At 27.1% G+C, this 24,628-nt stretch overlaps 1 protein-coding gene across 1 annotated transcript in view; it reads left to right on the top strand.

The window, feature by feature from the left end:
* LOC142317858 (dual specificity protein phosphatase CDC14C-like) overlaps positions 1-16,201 on the top strand; it is a 132,588-nt gene extending 116,387 nt beyond the window's left edge. The window contains exons 5-9 of the mRNA XM_075354407.1: positions 2,851-3,305; positions 9,093-9,222; positions 13,360-13,538; positions 14,787-14,887; positions 15,921-16,201. Coding sequence (XP_075210522.1) covers positions 2,851-3,305; positions 9,093-9,222; positions 13,360-13,538; positions 14,787-14,887; positions 15,921-16,201 — 1,146 coding nt within the window. The remainder of the gene's footprint in view (positions 1-2,850; positions 3,306-9,092; positions 9,223-13,359; positions 13,539-14,786; positions 14,888-15,920) is intronic.
* The last annotated feature ends 8,427 nt before the right edge of the window (positions 16,202-24,628 follow it).

Raw genomic sequence — 24,628 nt, 5'->3', positions numbered from 1 at the left:
TTATGCTTAAATTTATAATTTAAATATCCACTTTGTTGTGCAAGATATTAAATGGAATCTTGGATGAAATATTGGTTAAGGTTTAATGACTAATTGAATCGTATTGATAGAATCGATAAAAAATTAGAAATAAAAGATTAAAGGAAAGAAAAATAAAGACAAAAAAGGTGTTTTTTTTTTAATCTGTAACTTATTATTACAGATTTATTTTCTTTCTTTGTAATTTCGATTTTACTAAAATCTTCTAAGATCCGTTTTAGGATGAAACACCTAATAATGATTATTTTACGTATGCATCATCAATTACAAAAGTATTATTTCTTCACCAAAGGATCATTTCAGTCTTACATAGTCACACTTTTAATAAGCGTTACTTTCAACAAGCATGCTTTAATAAATTTATAATGTGATAAAATTACACTGGATATTTCCGTTTTAGATTTTCATGGTCTAAAATTTTCTAATAAGTATACAATCTACAAAGTCTTCGATAAACCAATGCGATTTTACCATGTTAGTTTCGTTCGGGATATATTCCAAGCGTATTTTATACAACATTCATTACTCATGTTCCTGAGAAAAAAATCTGTTTGAAAAAACCACATTTCATCCTCAAACAAAGATATTCTAGATGGAGACTTACTCGTTTTAAAATCACAGTTTGAATTAAAAAGATATCATAAATATGTACTAAGTGTATCATGAAGCTCTTCCGGAACTTTCACAACCTATTCTACTCGTAAAAGTAATGGAAAAAGTTCATATAAACATGTCCTAAAATGCTTCGTTTGCGAGTTACAATTAGTGAAAGATTTCACTCGGATTTCAGCTACCTCGGTGAAGGTCGTACTAAAATTTTTAGGACGTTAATTAAGCGGAAACGTGATTTATGATGGTTTTTTACCTAGAAAATTGAATAACAGAGGTCCCAGAACCGTATCTGCAGTATTTTTTTTTTTTTTTTTAAACCTTGGGTGAAACTAATAAATCGGAATAAAAAACTTTGTTTCTTATGTTTGATGTACAATAACTTGTTAAATGGATAAGAAATACATAAAACTTTAAAACAAAACTTGTAGAAAATTTAATTTTGAACAAAATGGTATAATATAAGTTGCATAAAACAAATAAAAGATTAGAAAAATTTGAATTTTATTTAGAAACAATACACTAGACCAAAGTGCATTCCCCACATCCATTTTCAACAGATTTATCGGCATGCTTCTGTACTGCTTTTGCTGCTCTTTTTATTACTTCAGGGCTGTCCTTAGACAACGGTAATACACTCTGAATAATCTCCAACATCAATAGGAAGTTCAGTAGTGTAATTGGTACTGAATCCCGGGTTATTCATAACTCAAGATTTTAAGCAGGGACATTTGACCGTTACACGAAACAACTCATCGATGATACTGCAGATATTTTCTAAATATTTAGCTAGTGAAGTGTGTTTTTTATACAACCTAAAAAAGGGTCAAATTAGGTACTTTTATCTACTTTATTCCTTCCTTACTCTTAAAAATACTATTTTAAAGTAAACAAAAATACAAATGTTGTTTTGTTCCAGAAAGTAATATAAATTGATGGTTACTTTTTTTTAAAAAATCTCCAGATAATACACAGCTAAGTGTTCATAAATAATTTTTAAGATCTTATCGAGATCTAGAGTAAATAAAATATGATGACATTAAATCGATTGTTTTTTTTTTTTTGTTTTAATAGACTAACTGATTTTAAATGAGGGAAGATGTACTTAATAAATGTAAAATTATATAATTTTAAAAGTCTAGATAATAAATTTAAGCGTTTCATTTTATTATCTTTTATGAAATTGTTTGTACTAGACAAATATATATTTAATATATATATATATAAATTATTGCTTACTTAAAATTACTTTTTTTTAGAAAAATATTTTTATTCATTATGTAGTTGTTAAATTCCTTTTAACTATTCATTATATTTTTTATTTCCCTAAACGTAGCAGTATTTCCTAAATTTGTTTTATGAGAATTTAATGTATTAATTAAAATTCTTTTCTTCAAAATTAAGCAGTTTTTATTTCTATTTATTTATAAAAGGCATTGGGGTGGTTGGGATTTCCGCACCATAATAACTAACTATAAAATTTACCTGATGTTCATTATCTTACGACAGATAATGAATTAGTTAATTGTAATTTCTTATCCAGTTTTAAATCATTTCATTTGTTTCATAATATTATTTTAGTTATTCATCCAAAAAGCTTGAAAATACGAAAAACGTTTCGGTAATTAGAGTTTAAAGGGGGAAGAACCAATTTGGATATTTTTGCTATATAAATATGTTTTTCTGTGAAACAAAAAACATAAATAGATTTCGAAAAACAACTGATAAATATATGAAGTAAAAGATTTCAGAAAATATAACTGAAAAAGAGTAAAATAACGAAAAATTGAGACTTTAAAAATGTGTTCAATAAACGTTTTTGTAAATTAAAATTTTCAAAACACTCAAAAGAGTAAATGTGCTTACTTTTCAACTAGGATGTAACATCACTGGTTCAGTTGAACTCAGTTTTTCTTGTAAATATACTTTATCGCCGTATTTAATAGTAATTGCAAACACAAGAAATTAATAAATTACGTTCTATTTAAATTTGATTTTCTCTATACTTAAGTACTATTTATCGTATTAAAACGTAGAAAAGATTTATTACAATGAATTCAGAAAGCAATTATTTAAATTTTAATCAATTAAATAAATAAAAAATTATAATTAGATTTAATAATAAATATTTTTATTTTAATTTTTTATTGTATTGTAACTTAATAAAGAATCTGATATAACGAATCTTTTTTTGAATTACAGATAATTATTCATTATACAACAACGGATCAACGGAAGAGATCGAACGCAGCTTTTCTAATTGCTTCATTTGCCGTTATTTATTTGAAAATGGCACCTAGAGAAGTAAACAGATTATTATTATGTGCGAAACATCCATATATGGCTTTCCAAGATGCAACAATCGGTCCTTCTCCTTATCGTATAAGAATAATAGACTGCTTGAACGCGCTAGATAAAGCTTTTTTTCTTGGCTTTGTTGATTTTAGTGATTTTGATTTGACCGAATATGAACATATCGAGAGAATTGAAAACGGGGATATAAATTGGGTGCTTCCTCGACGATTTTTAGCTTTCTCTGGACCGTCTGATACTCCGACTATTTATTACCATACACCTGAATTTTATATAAATTATTTTCTTCAGAATGATGTTAAAACAGTTATTAGATTGAACAAGAAAACATACAACCCTAAACGGTAACCTACATATTTAGATATTTTTATTTAGACTATAATTTTAAATTTAAAGATAACGAAAAACGTTTTTATATTTTTAATAACACCTATAAACAAGAAAAGTTGGAATCAACAATATACTCTACAAATGTATAATTTATTAAATCTAGTAAAAAACATTAGCAACTTAGATAGATATAAACTATAATAATAAATATATTTAATAGAATTAAAAATAGAAAATTCTCCAAACCGGTTTATCAAGTTAAATCATTTTAAATTTCAAGGAAGATTCATTCAATATCATGTGAAAATCCTCGAGTATAACAATTCATATTAGATACAGCTTATTTTAATAAAGTATGTTAACATAAAAATCGAGTGGGGCTGTATCGGGGCTCACGGCCGTTGGTTTAACGTGAAACGTTACAAATCTTGAATGAAGTTACTACTAGCTACAGATCGACTAACTTATCTGTAGAGTTAAATGGGGAGCCATCATCATATTTTTTGAGCAAAACAGAAAGTCTTCAATGGAAAATTTTAGTTCCTTCTTTTGGCCAACTTCACAGATAAATTGGTATTTTAGTGCTTGGATAAAAATAAAAACGAGACATTGACTGCGTACTAAATTTAATTTTAACGTAAAATAGACACTAAATGGCACACGACATTTATTTCGATTATTATTCAACGACAGTTTATTCAACACTGGTTTGTGATATCATAAGTAAGACGTAAGACATAATAAGCAATAGTAGAGATGCTCGCGCCATCGGTGTCGTTCAGTGAGCGCGCCGTGCTAGCTTTGAGACGCTCCCGAAACAGTCTCGCTCACTTGGCACCAAAAATTGGGATACCTGTGCGTGGCCCATAACCTCTTCTATCCAACGACATCGTAATTTATACTTCCGGCTGGCTTTTGCGCGGGCTAAGGATAGCATATTGAATTTTTATACTTTTTATAAGTTTACTTTTATTTTACACATAAATATTGCCCAAAATACAATTATTAATACTTAAATCGATCTTCCTCAACAAACTAAACACAAACACACGAAATCACCGCGCTGTCACGTCAAATTTGTGAGTTACATTGAATGGAAATGAGCGAGAGCACCAGTTTTGGCCGATTTGCACTATGCCCTCTCCCCGCCAACCCGCTCACCAGTGACGCAAATTCACAGACGTAAATGACACTGCATTTACGTCTCTGAGACTAATAGTTAGGGAGTTATTAAGGCAGGACGATATCGAACTTTTCGTTACGCTACAAATTTCTACCTTGGTACCCATATGTTTCGGTGTTTTTAAAGACGTTTCACGTCAAAAGTTTTAGCTTCTGGTCTTCCAGAAAAACTTACCTTTTGAACTAAAAACCAAGATATTATAAAAAGTTAATTTTTTAAAATCAGATTGGCTATATTCCCAGTCACTAATTCTAGTTATTTTGAAAGAAAAACGACTTGAAATACTGTATTTAAAGAGACTTAATGATAAACCAGTGATAAATAACTATTGCAAGAAAATTGATGATTTTTTATTTTTATTAATAGTGTTTTATAGTCGGTTAATTAAACTAAAAAATTAATTTAATGTTTATCGTCTAATTCCATAAAAATATGACTCGAAATTTTCATTGACGCTAAAGATAGTTATTTTAATAATAAAATTTATCCTTCATTTTTTACCTTTATATATTATTCTAACGTTACTTCTGTAAAAATGCGATTTTTCAGTTTCTATATCTTTCAAAAGCAGAATAACACTTAAAAGGAAATTAGCAACTATTATTACATCTTACAAGATAAATATTGTAAAACATCTAAATTAATCGAAATAAACTTTAATACTTCAAATTCCATTCAAATACTTTGGACACATTAGTTGGTAATGTACCGACAATGTACATTGTCGGTTTTCCTTTCGTATAGTACGTTGAAATGCTAAAAATAATGGTTTGACTGATTTATTTTTGTAGTGTTTCGGAAATATCCGACTATCTTCAGCAGGTTTTTAGTATCAGGACTCATGGCCAACTTATTCGTATAGATTTAGTCATTAAATCCGCAGATCGCCTGGCCAAGGTTTCGTTGTTTATAAAAGATAAACAACAGAGAAGTATATCCGGTTAGAATAATTACATCCGAGCACTATTCTACTTCAATTCCATCATTATAAGAAATTATGACAATCGGCTTTGTCACACGTTTGAGCTTACTAAGTAAAGATTTCGTACAACTATAAAGAAACATTTCCTCTTTACATAGATAGGATCTTTGGAACCTAGCGTCTGAAGATATTGTTAATGTTCCATCCGTTGGATTTTTAAGAGTCGATTGGATAAGATACTGCAGAATTCATTGGTGATTGCTATTCATTCCGATCGATTGCAGTGTGACTGTTACTAGACTTGAATTTTCATCGGCTTATTGGCTTAATTTAGTTTTCATTCTTTTTTATTTTTGTTTGATATTGTATGGTATTCTTTTGTATGTCCGCTTGTCTAAGACTCACAAGCATAATGCTTTATTTAGCCTATTTCTGTAATAGGAAATACCGAGGAACCGTGGACGTAAGATTATAATTTATTCGGTTAGACCTCAACTAACTTCCTTGAGAAAGACCAGCTTTAATCATCTGCGTCATTTGTCATAAATTTTAAATCATTGTACAATATAATTCAAATACAAAATTATTTTTTTCTAATATTTCACTATTAAAAAACTTATATGAAAAAAAATTTTAGCATTGTACTCATATAGTATTTGTAAACTACTGTAAAAAAAAATCTCTTAAAAAATTAAAATTGAAACTTTAGCAGTGCACTCAATAATTTTTATTTTGATTTTGTGATAAATTTTAATTTAAGACATTTAAGTAAACATTAATTATGTTGGTCCCCCATGGCCCCCTATGAAATGATTTCAATGGTCTTTTATAAGCTGTTCAGTTAACATAATTTAATTAAGTAGCATTATTTTTAAGTATTATGAAATATATCGAAATAAAAACAAATTTTTCAGCAAGTGCTGAACTCTAATGGTGAATTCTGAAACTCAGTGAACGTGTCTAACTTAGTACTATGTAGTACAACACAAAATCTCACATTCAATTCCGACAAGTCTATGATGTCGCTGTAAAAAAGTGATATCTTTTAGCTTCAACCGTTTGTTTGTCTTAATTTGTGTCCCCGTAAATATCAGGAATTTTTCGTGTATAAAATAGCAGCAATAAATTTTTCCGTTACAAATCCTTTTATCTGTTTAAAGCTGTACATTTTTAAACTCTAAGGTAACTTTTTCATGATTCCTTGGCATTTCATACAAAACTGAACCAAAATCATTTATCATCTCTTATTGTGTCTATAATAATAATAATAATAATTAAATGTCTGTTTGTCCGGAGATGATCACATGAAGATCATGCATTTTTTAACAAAATATGTAGTTATATTGATTGTACAAATTTTGTTAAAATTGCAAAAATTGTTTAGGTGTATATTGCACCTAATCAGTTTTTGAAATCTTAATGTAATTAACCAGCCTTCTTTTTAGTCGCGTTCACAAGCAATGCGGTCATGTAGAAATAGTAAATCATCATAGATGGTTTATAAAAAAAATAAGCACCTAATAAAAAAGATCATAATAAAAAATTATACACTAATTCATAGATCTAAAATATACCATATCATCTATTTCACCATATTAGATTTGGTTGGGCCGGTTAGGCAAGTAATGTTATATTTCTTTTAGTTTTTAAAAAATTCCATACCTAAGATATTTAGTACATCTCTAAAAGGTTGCAAATGAGCATTCATACTTCAACAGATTTATACCATGTTTATTACTTGTTTTCATTTTTTACTTATTTGATTTATTGAGCTAGGGCATTTTTTAAGTATTCTTATGGAAATCCACTGCTCCATTTATCATTTGTAAGTGGAAAGGTGAAACAATGTAGCAAAATAATTAGTCTATTTCAGAGACTGAAAAATGGAAGGAAAATTGTAAAAATCTTGATTAAATGAATGATGCTTGGGGAAACTTTTCAGGTTAGAAAACAATCTCTGAAGCAAATGATAAATGGTTTTAAACTAATTCATGAGTTACCATGTAAGTTTTACAGAAATTTATAAAGCAAGTAAGTCATCACACTGTTGGCAGATACAGTTATCTAATTGGCTTAAAGTCTTTTTATTTTTTCATTAAATTCTTGAAATCAACAATAAACACTAAGGTTTAGACATGATTTTGCAATTAACTGTGAAACTTGTGAAAATTTTGAAAAAAACTGCCAGAGTGATTGTGTTTATTTCAATGGCATTGCAAAAAAATGCCTATAAATTTCTAAGAAATTGGATTGAAAATATCCATTTAAATTCTCGGCAAAGAAAATTGTGGATTACTAAAAAATAAACTGATTTATGGAGCAACTAATATTTCTTGAATATCATTTGTGAAGAAAGGGAAGATATATTTACAAGATATTACTAATATCATCAGACTGAAAGTGGTTTGTAGTTTCATGACAAAACCCCATGTTTCAAGGCAAGATTAATGCATAGGTTTGGTGATGGAGATAGTGGTACTGAATCTTTATACATTCTGAGCGGTTAGATGTTTCTTGTGAACTGAATGTAATTAAGCACAGTTTGCACTGAATGGATACTTAGGATTCTGCTAAATCTGCAAGAATTACAATACATATTACACCCATTATTAGCAAGAACACTCTTAACCAGTCAGCATGATAAGATGAGGATTCTGAAAATTTTTTGAATACTTATTTCTTATTTTAAAATGATGCTGCAACATTTTTTTAATACATGTAATATTTGTGAAATATTACATGCATTAAATTATAGGTTGTTACAAGTTCCCATTGTCCAATATTCAAGGTTTGGGTTGGTCCATTACAAGATTCTCTTTTCTTGTAAACTTTCACCTATTCTAACCACTACCTGTCAGCCATTGATAGAACTATTTGTTAGCAGAGTTCAGCGTTGTTAGGACTCCAATCATACAACCCTATACATCTGGTATCACACTAAAGTGATAATAAATTTTACTCTTTTGTACTGACTACCTAGGACTACTACCACACAGAAAGGAATTGAGGGATAAATAGGATACCTCACTGTAAATGCTTGTACAGAACACATGTAACCAGTACCACAGCTAATGTGTTAAGTGGTTAGAGTTAAGAAAAGCCTCAGGTGAATCTAATTCATATTTTAAAAAAAATAACAGAAAATAAATAGTTAACATTTTCATTAATTATTAATAAATGTATAAAAAGTTCAACACAATGGATGTGAATTATCACGGTGTGTTCCATTTTAGATAAACATGGATTTTCAGTTATTTTTTGTGTTCTCTATTACAAGTGATTGAAAATTCATATATATATTAATAATATCAGTTAAACTAATCTTATACTTACTGATTTGTTTTGGAATTTTTCATTAAGATACATAAAATAATCCATTAATAAATTTACGCAATGAAAATATTAAACTAACTTATCAAACTTAAATCAGAAGTAGGGAGTAATACATTTTATTTATGATAATTAAACAAAATTTGTGTATAATTTTAGATAATAGAACTTTAAAAATTCTATACTATATACAAGAATACACTGTACTATTATACTAGTATAATAACTATATACAAAAAATATTATAAAACAATGTTTTTATTGTATAATTGTATTTATAAAACTAAAAAAGAACATCAAGTCATGTTAATTATATACATCAGAAATATAGTTACTGAGGATAAAAGAAATTTAGTTGTTTTACAGTTTTACACAGTGTGGAATAGCTCATCATGAGTTATATTTCGTAGATGGTACAACTCCAACAAATGAAATAGTTTTCCAGTTCCTACAAATCTGTGAAAAGACTCCTCATGGTATAGCTGTCCACTGCAAGGTATGAGGTATCCATATTTATATGTAACATTAATTAGCCATTATTAAGTGTATTTTAGAGAATACTAAAAAAAAGTATCTTATAATAAATGCCAATGGTATTTCTAAGGAGCGCTGACCAACCTTGAAATTAACAAGCAAGACAATGTATCAGAATTTGTGTGATATACTGCTCTTTTAATGAACAGGATTCTGAGTCAGTGAACAATATATTGTAATGAGGTTTTCTAACACAATAATTATTTTCATTTATTTTACCATTAATAAATAAGTCAAAGATATATTTACATTAATCCTTATTCTTTGCCTTCTCAATATTTGGAACTTTTATTGTTGGTTGATTGCAGAACCCATTTGCTACCTAGAATCATTTAAAATCCTATAATGGATACACACATTCAGTGGCAACTCATAGCTAAAATTAATAGGGGTGCTGCTCCAGAAAATTTTTTCTGGGCTTTGTCAAGGCCATGAATAAAGTTTACTGTAAAATAAATGAACTGAAAAAAAATCAAATATAATAGCTGGAAACAGGATAATCTAATTCTACATTTTATCACATTCAAGAATATGGTAAACAGTTTTTAAACACACTGTACTTAAAAGCTGTATTCAGTTTAACTGAATAAATAATAATATCTCAATACACATAATATTTTTTAGTATTATTAGATAATAACTAAATAAAATGTCTGCTTAAAAACATTATAGTCTAATGGTGCTTAATTTAAATTTCTATATACACAGAAACAAATACATAATTAGTTGTTACTAATTACCTTCTCTTTTGCCCTTCCAGCGTGTTTTTGGGCAGATTTGGCGATGAAAGAGCCCTTGAATCTGCCATCTTCTGATCACTGTTGAAAAAACAATTAAACCACTTTCATACTCCTTCCACCAACTAAACTTGAAAAGGGAACGAACAAGGAACGTTCCACACACACATGCAGAGTAAAAAAAAACTAACTTCCACCAGCATGCCAGAATCAGCACTGTGGAAGCGACAGTGCTCTCTCTCCCTTGCAGTCTTGCATGCAGCTTCCTATGTGTGTGTGTGCACTACAGCCAAACACCATGCCGCTGGAACTGTGAATCAAACAGTACCATACAAAGATTTTTGTATCTTATTCATAAAATGGGGGATGGCTACTGACATTAAGGATTATATATTGTACAAGTATAAAGTAAAAAGGGCTCATTATTCATTATATTAAATGTTATTGATAATACCAAGTGGAAATAGGGGGAGCTGCAGTTCCACAGTCCCTATACATGAGCTGCCACTATACACATTACTTGAAAAAATGTAACTTTACTGAATGAAATACAAAATATGACATGTAGAATGAACATCTTATTGACAAATAAGTGTTCATCAAAGTCTGATAATCATTTTGCTGCGCATTACTAATAATTTGAATGAAATCTGAGTTGAACAGGGATTGTTTGTGGTAAAATAAGATTCCATGTATTTGGAAAATAATGATGGTAATTCTGTTACTGTAATGGAGTGAACTAGCATTTGTACTTTATTTTAAATTCAGTCCTAAGAAGCGATAGAATAAGAATATGAGTTCTAGCTTTAGCCAACAGGCTCCTCAACCAGTAGTTAGGTTTTTGTCCCTGAATAAGAAAAAGAAGATCAAACTCTAATGACGTTTGCTCAGAGAAGAAGAAGTAAAGGATAAGGAAAGAAGAAAGGAACAACTAATCCCAATGGGCCTGCTTCTGACTTAGGTTGATCAGGGTAGTCTACCATCTTGCACAGCTGTGAGGAAAGTATAACATGTTTCATGACAGAATTCATATACCTTACTCCATACACTGGTTATAATTCTTAGGTTATTAAAATGTATGATTACTAATTTTTCTTCAGAATAGTGTTCTGTTATATATAATTTTCTTGCAGAAAGAAAGTGAATGAGAGCATGATTGAAGCCTTTTTTTAAAAAAAAGCCTTGATTAAACAATTCTGTTTTATTTAACCTTCTTTTTTTAAAAAAAAAGAGAATCCTAGTTCTGATTTCCAGATATTGTCTAATTATTTTTGAGGAATCTCTTCAATTCAGTGTACTTAGTACAGTTGGTATCCTCCATTATTTGGTTAAGTAATTTAGTCTTGATTTGTCACTACTTTAGGATTCTTTCTGCTCAGTAATACCTTCAGAAATTGTTCTAATTAAATCCTCATACCTTATAATCAGACCAATCCACTTGTTTCTCCTACCTCTTTTCATATGTTTTAAACATAGCTTTATTTATTAAACATTTTTCCTCCTGATCCTCAGCACTGTTCCATAATTAAAACTCTATTTCTCCATAGAATTTTCATCATTTTGTAATAAAATTCTTTTTCAAACATTACTAGCCTCCTCTTCTTTGCCTATATGTTCAAATCTCTCTTTAGCGCAGTAATCCAAACAAAGGTCATAAAAATTTCTTCATAAGGTGTTTCTTAATAACAACATTACTGATAAAATGTGTGTGCAACTATTAAAAGCATTCTTGGTATCTTCAATACAACCCCTACATCCTACAAAATCCTGAACATCTATTCCAAGCCAACACCTCCTCCAGATCTGTAAAGAAAAAATAGCTTGTATCTTGGATCTTCCAATAATCTCAAAATTCCTTCATGGATGCGTGTTGCTCTCCTTTTTCCCCAACTGTCCCCTATATGATATGCGAACATATCATGTTTTACTCTGAAGATATATTTCTGCATGTTGGGGTTTTTAGTTTTTTAATTAATTTTTAACTGTCTGTTTTTTTTAGAACAAATATCATACCCAGGTGATGATAACACCAAAGTGTTTTTCACCTGAAAAAAAATCAATTATCGCATAATTATTGAGATTAGAACTTTAATCTGCTAATCTAGAGTTTTGTATGCCAATATTTGATCATGTTTTATTTGACACACTACTTAAAATCTGATCAAAGTTGCTTCTCTTTTAAATTTTATCCCCAAACTGAAATAATTTCTTTCAGATTTGACTACCTACTGTTTATATGAGCTCTGCTGGGACATTGTCAATACCCCATTTCCCATCTCACAGATACATAAAACATTCCATATGAAATTATTTTCTAAAATACAGTTCCCCCCATTTTCTTAATTCTTTTCTGAATAGATCTTGTCCTTTATTTCTAGTTTCACAAACTTCCATTAAATCTCTTCTCCATAAACGTTTTTGAGTAACTATGTCCATATTTAATATGACTGTTTGTTGCTTCATTTACTTGTATATTAAGATTCACTTTTAATTTAGTAATTTCTATCTTTTATTTCAACAGAAAAAATTGTTTAATTGTAAGTGTATGCTCTTTTAAGTTTATACTTCTTTGTCAGTTCATCCACTTTAATTTTGAATTATCATCAAAAAAATTAATTAAAAACGTAAAAAACTCATAAAAATCCACAGATATAACTTGAAGTTGTTAAAATGAATACTGCTGTTTTATAGATACTAAAAATGAGTAAAAAGAAATATTGAATGACACAGATTTATTGCTAGGAGAATAATAGGTTAGGAAATAATTTAGAATGAAACAGAGATAATGCAGCTTAAAAAAAAATAGAGAGTTATCATACTTCTTTCGCACAGAAAAAAAATACAATTTGTTCAGAATTATACTACATCTAGGAGTACAATTCTGAATAATTAGAAAGTTAATCTTTCTACAATTGATTTTAATATAAGCTTAACCACAATTAAAAATGCTGATCAATGGAAAAAGATAATAAAATTGCAAAAAAATTGCCAAAAAAAGAAATATATGGAGTTTTTTGTTAATAACTATGTTGATCAGAGCAGCATTTACTGTGGTCATAAACAATCTATTATCACTACATAAACAAGAAAATGTTTTACAATTTTTCTTTATTTTTACATTTTCCTCAGATACAAAATAAATACTTTTTTAATTTGTTGACTGTTAGTATAAAATAATTAATGAGAGAATGTTCTAGTCTGTTCCATTACTTTACATTTTGTTAGTCTGCACTATACCTAGAAATATTAATCTACAACTCACCAAGATACTGACTGAGCTTTTTTTTTGTTTTCTTTCCTATAATGCTTACTGTAATGTAGTCTTTTAAATTTACTTTATTAATTCAATATAACATTTTCAGGCTGGACTTGGAAGAACAGGGACACTAATAGGAACATATCTTATGAAACATTATAATATGACAGCATTAGAAGCAATTGCTTGGCTAAGAATTTGTAGACCAGGAAGTGTTATTGGCCAGCAACAGGCATGGTTAGAAAGCATGGAACCACTTATGTGGCGTATTGGCCATGCTTACAGGTAAGGAAGTAAACTTTTTTTATACATTTGACTTATAACGATTTTTTATTAAAATTTCTGTAAAAGTATTTAATTTTACTATAGAAGTTTGTATTATTCATTATTTTCTCAGTTTATCTAAAAAATTATATTTAAGATAAAAAAAAAAATGTTTTACGGTTGATTTTTAATTTATTTATTAATCTCTTTAATACATCATTGTGGCTTGGAATAAAAATGTTCTTGTTGATAATGTAAAAAAGAGTTAACAAAATAAACATATTATTAAAAATCAGATAGAGGAAGATCTTTGATACAGGAAAGAAAGAAAATATTATGATTTAGAAATCGTAAGTCAATGAACTATGAAAATTTTACAAATATACCTACTGTTTCAGATATAATTTCAAAAGGTAATAATTTTACTCAGTTTCAAAAAATAAATTTCATTTAATAAATGAAATAAACTAGAAAAAAAGTTTATCTAAGAATGAAACTTTGTAAGTCACTTCAGTGGAAGTGTACTGGTAATTTCAGTGTCAGCAAACTGAGAAGAAACTTGAAGTAAAAATTTTCTAGAAATTGCAGAAGTAGATTTTGTGAAACTAGTTTATCGTAAAGCCCCTGCTAAAAGTTTTTTTAAGAAAGAGAATATAATAACATAAATTTTAGAATAATTTTTTATTTGAATCAGTTCATAAGATGTCAATTTAACTACATGTGTAGTCAAATTAAGTTGATTTTCACTTTCTTTTTTAGTTTTTAACTGTGCTATTGCAATTATTATGAGAACTCTTTACGACTATGTTATAGCTTTCATTTATGCTCAAAAAATAAGAATTTTCCATCTAGTGTAGGTGGAGCTTCTTCTTAAAAGGTTTAAAGGTTTTCTATTAAAGTTGTTCAATAATAAAAAATGACTTTAAAAATTGTAGTACTTTTTAAAATAATATTCAGATTGAGAAAAAATGCAAATCCATTATTTATAAATAAAAATAGAAACTTGAGTAAATTTGAAATAAACATTAATAATATAAAAGTATCTTATAAGTTTTGTTCAAATCAATAATGTCATTTTTTTCCTTTTTAATTAAGTAGGAGCAGTTATAGGGAGAGATAATAATCTTTTAAATGTTTGAAATGCATAGAAATATCTTGAAATTAAGTCATAAATTGATAATCAGTATAGAGACAACCACTAGATTCTTATTATAGTAATATTTATGAATTAAATGAGATTATTTCAGTAACTGCTTGTTTTAAAAATAGGTTAAGACATCATGGAGGTGGTGATAAAATACCACATCACATAACTGGAATTTACAGTATACAGCAAAAGAAGAGAAGAGACAGTTCTCCAACTGGTTCCAGTGACTTTTCAAAGAAAAATAAACTTTTGTATGATGATATATTTGAAAAAGGTATCAATATTTTTATATTAATTTATTAAATAATTTAATAGAGATAGTTGAACTGTTTATATGTAATAGTATATGAAATGTTTTAGGGAACAAATAAGACAATTCTACGATACATTGACTTCTTCAAGAATAGTGTCCATATAGTGCTGAAATATGCCAAAAATAAACTCCATTAATCTGGATGAGATGGATATATGCATGGTCCAGACAAATTAAAGTCTGGATAATCTGAAAATATCATATAGCCTGCTTAGATCATAATAACTGTGAAAAGTAAAATATCTCACAAATTTGAAATTGGTTTTAATTTATGAATTAATAAAAAAATTTAATTTTATCTACAATAAGATCAATTTTGGAAAAAAATTGGCTAATAAAGTAGAAAAATAGGTTACAAGTGATAATATTTAGTCTGCAATTTAATCGTAAAAATTTATGAAATATCGTGATTTTTTTTGTAAAAGAATAGAATTGAATTATTTGTGGTCATGCTGTTAAATATCTCTAAGAGATTTGAGGCTTCCAGGAATATACTTCTACAAAAAATTTTACAGGAGGCCATAGTAGTACTTAGGTGTACAGCAATATTTTCTTTTTTTGGGGGAGAAAATTCTCACCTTTTTAGATAAAAATAATAACCTTAATGTATAACTAATCAAAGAAAAAAATAAAAGATAAAAATTCATTGTCTAGCCTCTGTGCAGTGGTAATATAAGTAGTAGCCTTAGCAGAAGAGGAACTTATAGTGATACCAAAGAACAAAATAAAAGAAAAATTATAAGAGTTGAAGAATTAGTAAATGCAAATGTTATTAGGATGCTGAATAATCAAATATAATTCACTTACTCTGAACTTTTAATTAATCATTTAACAGAGTAAGTATTTTATATTGAACAAAGTCATTTATTTTATATAATTTAACGTCAAAAGTACATGAGCAAATGTAAATTGTTAATATTTAATTAATTTTTTTGTTAAGCAGAATGTACTAAAGTAACAAGTTCAACTTCACAACTTGGATACACTAATAATACCAGTATGAAAAAGAAACACTTAGTTGACTTAATAGGTAATTCAAAAGGATTACCTAAATCTCTGATAAGAGGAAGAAAGGGAATGAAAGAAGTAGAACACAGAAGAAATATTGAATTAACACAAGGTGATCAGTTAAATGAAATACGTAGGCAACGTGCTGAGAAAACAAATAAATACAACAAGTTCCATTATTCAAAAGGAAATCAAACACCAATTCAGTATGATTAATTTAATATAAATAAATAAATAATAAATATTTAAAAATAGGATTTTATTGTTCTCATTTTGTGTATGTGAATTCTTTGTTAATGAATAAAGTTTTATCAGTTAATAACTGTTAATTATTATGTACCTGATACATTTATATATATGTTAATTTATTTAGATTAAATTTTTTATAGTCCACTTTTTCCTCTGTACATTAAATAACTATATATAATAAATGTAATAATATTTTTTCAGCCTCCACAAAGTACAGAATTAGAGAAGACTCTAGTTTACTTTTTTATTTTCATCAAAACGTTTTCGTGCCCAAGCCCATCTTCAGTGATATTTTTTATTTTAATAAATTCTTCTTTGTTTACATTTACACATTAAGAAACAATTTCTACAAAATAAAATATAAAATGCTAAAATTAATGTAGAAATGTAACAAAGAAGAATTTATTAAAATAAAAAATATCACTGAAGATGGGCTTGGGTCTGAAAACGTTTTGTTGAAATAGGCCAGTCAATGTATAACTGTTGTAAAGTAAAAATGGCTGAAAAGTGTTATACAAGTTACAAAAATAAATTGAAAAAATAAAAACCAGTTCACTAACAATTTAACCTTTGTGATCTTTGTATGTATAAAGCCGAAATTTTGCCTCACATAATTTTGCCAAAATGTTTGTTCTCGCATCATATGAGAACCAACCAGTTGTTTGCTTTCAAATTTACAGGAAACATTCATGTTATCCCAGGGAAAGTTTTAAGCCATAGAGAACTTACCTCCCTTGGGGGAAAAAAGATTTATCTGTTTACTTCAATGTTATTTTTCTGTCACCATGCAATGGAAATAAGTTACGTTTTCCTTGTCAAATGGGTGTGTATTTAGTTACCATAGTTACCACTACACTGTCTTGTAGTTTAGTTTCTTTTTCAGGTTTCTATAAAGCCTGAATAATTTATTTATTAACAAATAATTGTTAGCCAGAGGGTAGCCCTCTGACTAGACAGTAATAACAAGTAAACCAAGGCCCTCTCATGAGGTCAGAATGCGGCACAATGGACCAGAGCTAGCCACGGGACCCCAGAAAGGGTCAAAAAGAAATCCCCTAGGTCCACTCCAACTGTTTATTGCTATTAAAAAATGACTTATGTTTAAAACATGTTCAATGTAAAAAAATATATTTATTTACTACAAAATTTATAATGTTTTATTAAAATGCAACCTAGAAGACAGGAAAAAAATTAATATAAATATAAATTAATCTTATTGATATTTTGTAGTTTACTTTTTTCATGGTTATGTGAGTGATTTTGTCATAAGATTAATCACAACAAACATTCTCATAATTAAAATATTAAATGTTTAAAAAAATGAAATGATAGGGGAAACAAGTGAGAAAGCTGTGAATCTCGTTCCATTAAAATTTACAATTTGTCTAATTAAAAAAAAATTAATACATTCAAATTGATATTGAAACCAAACAGAAAAAATTTATCACTACTTCGTAATTTTAATTTTATATAGATAAAATAACTTTCTGAATATAAAATTCTACTCAAAGGAATAAAAATAAACCTTAAAAAAAAAGCAAAAGGTTTTCTCAGAAATAAAGAGAAGTCTATATTAAAAATGTATAATATATTCAAATTCCAAACCCTAAAATCCACTGATAGTAAATTAATGAATAGATTTGAAAATTAAAACTCCTTCAAAGAAGTTAACAAATTTAATTAATATTAATTTAAAATTTATTAAGACTTTTTTTATAAGAAGCTGTACTACTTGAAAACCTCTGAGTACCAGATTTTTTTTTTTATTAGCTTAAAACAAACCTTGAATAAATTCAAAATATTCGGGAAAAAAATTGTTAAAAATTTTATTTTTTTTTTAATTCTGGTCCTGAAATTTATTCCTAAATAGATCCCTAGAAAGTAAATAAAAAAAGCTGTTCCTGCAAGACACAGAAGTAACCTTCATTTGAAATATCAGCAAAAAAACTTTTGTTTAAAATTCTATTTCTTGGAAATGTTCATTTGAAATTTTTGTAAATATTAGAAAAACTTTAATAACAAATAAATCATATCTTTGGTTCATTGAAGAAATAGAGAAACCTTCACTCCTCAATTTCTCTTCTAAGCCTGGTATGAGATACTGGTCATTATTTTGAAGAATAAACTTTTCAAGAAAGAATTTAATTTTCGCTACCAGTAAATGTTATCTTTAACAAAAGATATGAAATCTAAATAAGAACTTGTCACTAGAATATAAAACAAAATTTTCTCTCATGTTTATGAACTCTATTAAAATTAGTAAACCCACTTCAAATCAACAAATGATTTGATGTTGAACTGAATGATGTCAATTTGTGAATGTGTAAAATATTGAACCCAAACAGTTGAGAATCCAAAGATTTTTAGAGTCTATATGAAACTTTTGAGAAAGCGGATGTCCCTCTTGACAATAGTTGGTCTACGCTAAGCATGCATTTATGTAACAACTTTCACTGCTCTACAAAATGTAATTTTATATGGAGGGCAAAATTTTCTGATTCAGGACTATACTCCTAAATCAACAACATTTGGAGAATGAATATGAATTTAAATAACCTAAAAAAAAAAAAAAAAAAAAAAAAGAACATAAAATAGGGTAATATAATTACATACAGCCAGTGCACAAAGTATTATAATTTTTATTGTACTTATTGGCTTGAATTTTATTGGCTTATTTTTGATACACAATGACTCATCATTACTCTAAAATGTTTTTTGAGTCACACCTTCCCAAATGACTTTTTAAGCACAATAAAATTTTGAATGCAAGTTTTATCTGTACAGGTATCTGAAAGATTTCAAAAAAAAATATCTTTACCACTAAACATAAATGTACTTTTATTATTAAAACACAATGATGACATTCAAAATGATCAAACATTCAGAGATAAACGATTTTCATAAATATCGCATTTACTTGTGTTACGTTTAACTAACATTTTTTTATCTTAAAGTAGGTGTATAATTTATGTGCAGAAATGATTTTACATAGGTTTATAATGAAACTAAAATGTGACAATCACTAAGAAAATAATATTTATTTGGCAGAATATTTTATCTTTAATATTTTTTAAAAATTCAGGTGCATGAGTTACGCAATGGTGTGGATTACACGAGTAAATAAGGTAACAGTGCTGTTGGACTGTTGATATTATTACCAGGGTCAAAAATAAGTATTATTACCTTCCTTGCACTTTATTTAACATCAATCAGTTAAAGCAAACTGAAAAGTACTTTTTTCCAGTTCACAATTTATATTTTTCAGTGCACTATTATCAGAATCAAATTTAATGACCATAGAAGGTGGGTGTAATTTTAACTCAGTTGTGAAAACATCAAACAGCATTGCTTGACATTACCAAGTATTTAGAATGTTTCATGGAGACTGCACTTTAAAGTCTATTAACATTTATCTATTTAGAACAGAACGAGTAAATACTAATCTTCTATTAATTCATTAGTTATGACAATATGGCAATATTACAATTAATAACCAGATCCTAATTCTGTGTTGGTAGCACAATTTTAATGGTTATTATACATTTTTGATTACTTTGCGAATTAAAAAAAAAAAAAATTCAATATTGCTTATAAAAACTGGTTAATCTCCATTATCTTAACTTAATATTTCTAATGGTTATTGTCATTATTATGATTCTATTTTATTTAACACATTTTTGTTTTTATTTGTTTTTTTATTATCAAATATGACAAATATTACATGTAATTATTATATCATTGTTGATGATGACTTACTGAGATAATGTATACATTGGCAATTAAATTAATTGAAAATTCAAAAAAAATTTCAACTAGAAATTAAACTTCTCATACATAAACAATGTAAATGGAAAAAATCATACATTGTACTATTTAATTATTTTTTTCTATACATTTGAAATAATACTGATAAAGGCATAGAGGTATGTTTTATTATCTTTCTTGATTAATTACTGATCCATAAATAATATTTGGTAACCGCTGAACTTATAGACAATAGTTTTCAATAAAACATATGTTAGCAGATAATATATTCAATGATGTCAGTGAAACAGTTTACAACCCAAATTTTGTTTTCATTTTACTTTAAAACAAAGGTAATAATGAAATGAAACAGAAAGAAAGTAATGTTATAAAAAACAGTAGAGCACAACATTCTAAAACTATTGTTTTATTATTTAGGTAGTAGAATTTCAAAGGATTCATCAAGAGGAGAGAATGATTCAAGCAAGAAGAATGTTCATTCCCAAAATAAGTCTGAGAGAATTAAACATAAATCGAAATAATTTTTATAAAAAAGATTCTTTAAAATGTTTGTTTTCACTGTAGCACATTATAATAAACAAAATAGAGTGAAAAAAAAAAAAACAGAAAGGAAAAGAATAATAGAGATACCTTTGAAATGAGTTACAGGAAGATATTGAAAATTAGATGCATCAATAAAATTCAAAAAGTTGATTCTTAAGGCAAATAGGAAAGGAGAAAAATTTGATATTTAACGGGTAAGTGAAAACTACAAAAGAAAATAAAAGAATATATAAAAAGCATAACACTTGGAATATATAAACGGTAATTGAGTGGGTTTTTATAGTAAGTATAAATGTGTAAAAGTTAAATATCAGAGACCACCAGAAAGGGAAAATAGCATCAAATAAGTCAACTAGGACAAATGCCAATACAAAATACTACCATCTCTTACAGCCTTCTTTTTTTAAAATTAAAGTACTTAAGTACTTTTACACTAATGAAATAGGAAATAATGGAAACATTCTTTTTCATCCACAATGTCAAATGTAAAATATGAAAAATTTTATCACAGGTAACATTTATATAGGGAATATTATCCACAAAAGACCTCACAAAATTGATTGTATGTATTGGCTTATTGTAAAATAAAATAAAATAAAAAAGTATCTGTAAAATAGATCGATCACCATTTTGATTATTTACATGTGTTTCATGTTAGTTGATACTAAAAAAACTTTTTAAACAATGTTTTTAACTCCATCTCATTTTTTTTCAAAAACAATCTTACCAGAATCCAAATTATTTTTCATATAGACATTCCCAAAAATGTTTCCCAATATTTTCTTTATTTTAGGAAAATTTTCTTATTTATGATGATGTAAATAAATTGTTATGTTTCCATTTTCACAACTAAGTAGTCACATTATTCATCTTAAACTTTTTATTTTATTTCATGCATAATATCCAAATCAAATGCAAAACTTTTGGTTACAATACTTTTAATGTAAAGAAATATATTTGTATATTGATTCTTGTACATTGGCTACACTACAATATAAATATGATAATAATCTTTCTGGTTGTTTACTCACATAAATTAAAAAATAAAACTAACAGAATTAATAACACGACTTAAGGAGATAATTGAAACAAATATAGTGTCTAGTACTTTTAAAGAATGAATTTTATTAACACAGTGTATTATATTTATTAAATACATACTAGAATATATTAATAAATAAATAATTCTCACGAGTGCAAATCATCTTGTAATACAACGAATGAAAATAATAATTATTTAATATAATTAATTAAAAAAGATCCCAAAGTAATATCACTTTTAGAAGAAAACCAAACAAAAAATATCTGATGTGGACACCATATTACTTGCTTGTATGCTTTTTAAATTACATATACAGATTCTTTTATTTTTTTTTAAATGAAAAGTAAAAAAAAAATTATTTCTTAATAAATTTTAATAGTTTTTTTATTGTTATTACTGAATTATTATTTATCATATTTTTTTTACAATACAGCTTAACAGTTATTAAAAAATTAATATATTTAAATTTAAAAAAAGGAAAAGAGGTTTGATTTGATGTGGCCTTACCCTTGTAAGATCCAAATATTTCATTAATTAAAATTTCATTTGGCTATTACTTTGGAACCAATGAAAATATTTAACACATCATGTATCATTGAAAAGTTCTCAATTAAATACAAATGTTTTGGATTTTGGGCTTTTTTGGACACTTTTGGTTCAGTCAATTGCAATCAAAGGGGGAGGTGCACAACTAGATGATATAATAGTCCTAAATCAAATATTTCAACATTCTACAGCTAATCGTTTTTGAGTTGTGCAAGATACATACTTACATACATACAGACATCACACTGAAACTAGTCAAAATGGATATTTCCGTTGAAATGTGAAAACCGAAATTTTTCACTATCACAATACTTGCTTTACTTCGTACAAGGAAGTAAAAAATGAAACCAATGAATTAATTATTGATCAGTTTTATCTCTGATCCTTTCATTTTTTTACATTATTTTTCCCTTTTTATTTACTTATACACCATTATGGATTTATTTTTTTCAGTAACATCCCTTCAAAATGAAAAATGATATTTTTTTAAAACAATGTGATTAATTTTTCATGCTTTCTTTTAAGATAAAAGATTATAAAAATAAGGATGAAAATTAAATTCTACCTTGTATTATACCCATTAATGCAATTATTTTTGATTTTTTAAAAAGTTTATCTTAACTGTCAGTTTACCAATTATCTTAAACAATCAAATTCTTGAGCTTCCAATTAGCTAAATAAATGAATTTCATCTATAATTTCAAATTATACTGAATAATAGTAGTGAAAATAAATAATACTATGTACTAATGCTTTATTATTGGTGAATTTATCAATTATTTGTAATAAAACAATTCTAATCCCTTCTTGTAACCTAATATTCATTAAATTGTTTAATTTCCACTTCTTTTGCTAGCCATCTTTTCACTGCTGTTACCTCCAGGTATAAAATTTATTAAAAATCAACATAAGTAGCCTATACTGAATAATAGTAGTGAAAATAAATAATACTATGTACTAATGCTTTATTATTGGTGAATTTATCAATTATTTGTAATAAAACAATTCTAATCCCTTCTTGTAACCTAATATTCATTAAATTGTTTAATTTCCACTTCTTTTGCTAGCCATCTTTTCACTGCTGTTACCTCCAGGTATAAAATTTATTAAAAATCAACATAAGTAGCCTACATAAAGTCAATCATTAATCACAAAGACATGTGTTTATTTTGATTTATCTACCAAAGGGAATGAACAGAAGTGGGAAGCAAAAAACTGTACCACTTTCTGGTCAACTGAATTACTATTATATAGAGAGTAAAAATGAAATGTCATCAGTTTTCTTTTGCCTATCTTCTTCTAAACTACATGGAATTTTTTAAATCTGAAAACTGATATAAGATTGTGTGATTTTAAACAAATATAACAGAAAATATATTTATTTGATGCACAAGTAAAAATTAACATTTTCCAGAAAAATCTCCCGTAGGAACTTAAATAAAACAACTATTACCTCCAAAAATGGAAGTTGCTTAAAGATCTACGCAATAATAACCAAAATTTTCATACTGAAAAAACTATTAACACAAAATAACAATTGTTAATTAAATTTTTATTCATAAAAAAATTGGCAGAAATGTAATTTTTAGTAAAATATCTAAATCTGTGGGTTGACAATGTTCATCAATAGTGTGCTCATTTTAAATTGGTTTATGACATGATGTCTTATCACGAGTTATCTTTTAGTTAAAAAGGTAAAATGAATTCTGAACTGCTAATGGGCTACTTTATTGTGAAAGAGCCAAAATTTTCACACATTTTACAAGGAAAACGTTTTGTGGTGGAATAAACAGGTTGAGAATCACTGCTCTAAACTCTTGTACCTACACAATATATATCTAATGTATACAATTTTACTATGTAAAATAATTCTTGATTTATTTAATTTATGCTTTCAATTTATTTAATAAAGATAACAGTTGATTATTTCATTAATTGTGATGTGAAATACACTCCTGCTTATCTGTCAGTCTATTTTAGAACAATGCATAAAAATACTCTTAAGAGTTTCTTGTAAAGCAATAATTATTTATATGTTTATTAATATAAAAGTTAAGTATTAAAGTAAAAAATATAGTGTAATTTTATGTAACAGAAAAAAAACAGTGAAATAATTATTAATTTCTAATAATAGTGCCAACAATAGTCTTTTAATTTTAACTTATATAAAATCCTTAGTTAATTTGTTTTTTGAAAACTATTTTAGACTAGTAATTTCTCCAAAAACATTGCAAAGTGACTGAATGTTAACATAATACACTGATGTAATAATATCCCTCTGCACAAGCTTCTTCAGAATTTGGAGCTAAAATAATAGTTTTTATAACTTTTTGAAAAATTCTTAATTATAAATTAAATATAACGGTAAAATTTGAATATGCACAAAAAATTTCATTATAGATAAAAGACAGTTTTTCACGTTACATTTTTATGTCAGGAGATGAATAAGTTTTTTTTTTATATGTATTTAGAGGCAGAATTCTCAAGCAGTGAATTTT

The sequence above is a fragment of the Lycorma delicatula genome, chromosome 1 (genome assembly GCF_047948215.1).
Source record: "Lycorma delicatula isolate Av1 chromosome 1, ASM4794821v1, whole genome shotgun sequence".
In the NCBI taxonomy this organism is placed as follows: Eukaryota; Metazoa; Arthropoda; class Insecta; order Hemiptera; family Fulgoridae; genus Lycorma; species Lycorma delicatula.
Note: the sequence above shows the minus strand (reverse complement) of the source record. Positions and strands in the feature narration are given on the sequence as shown.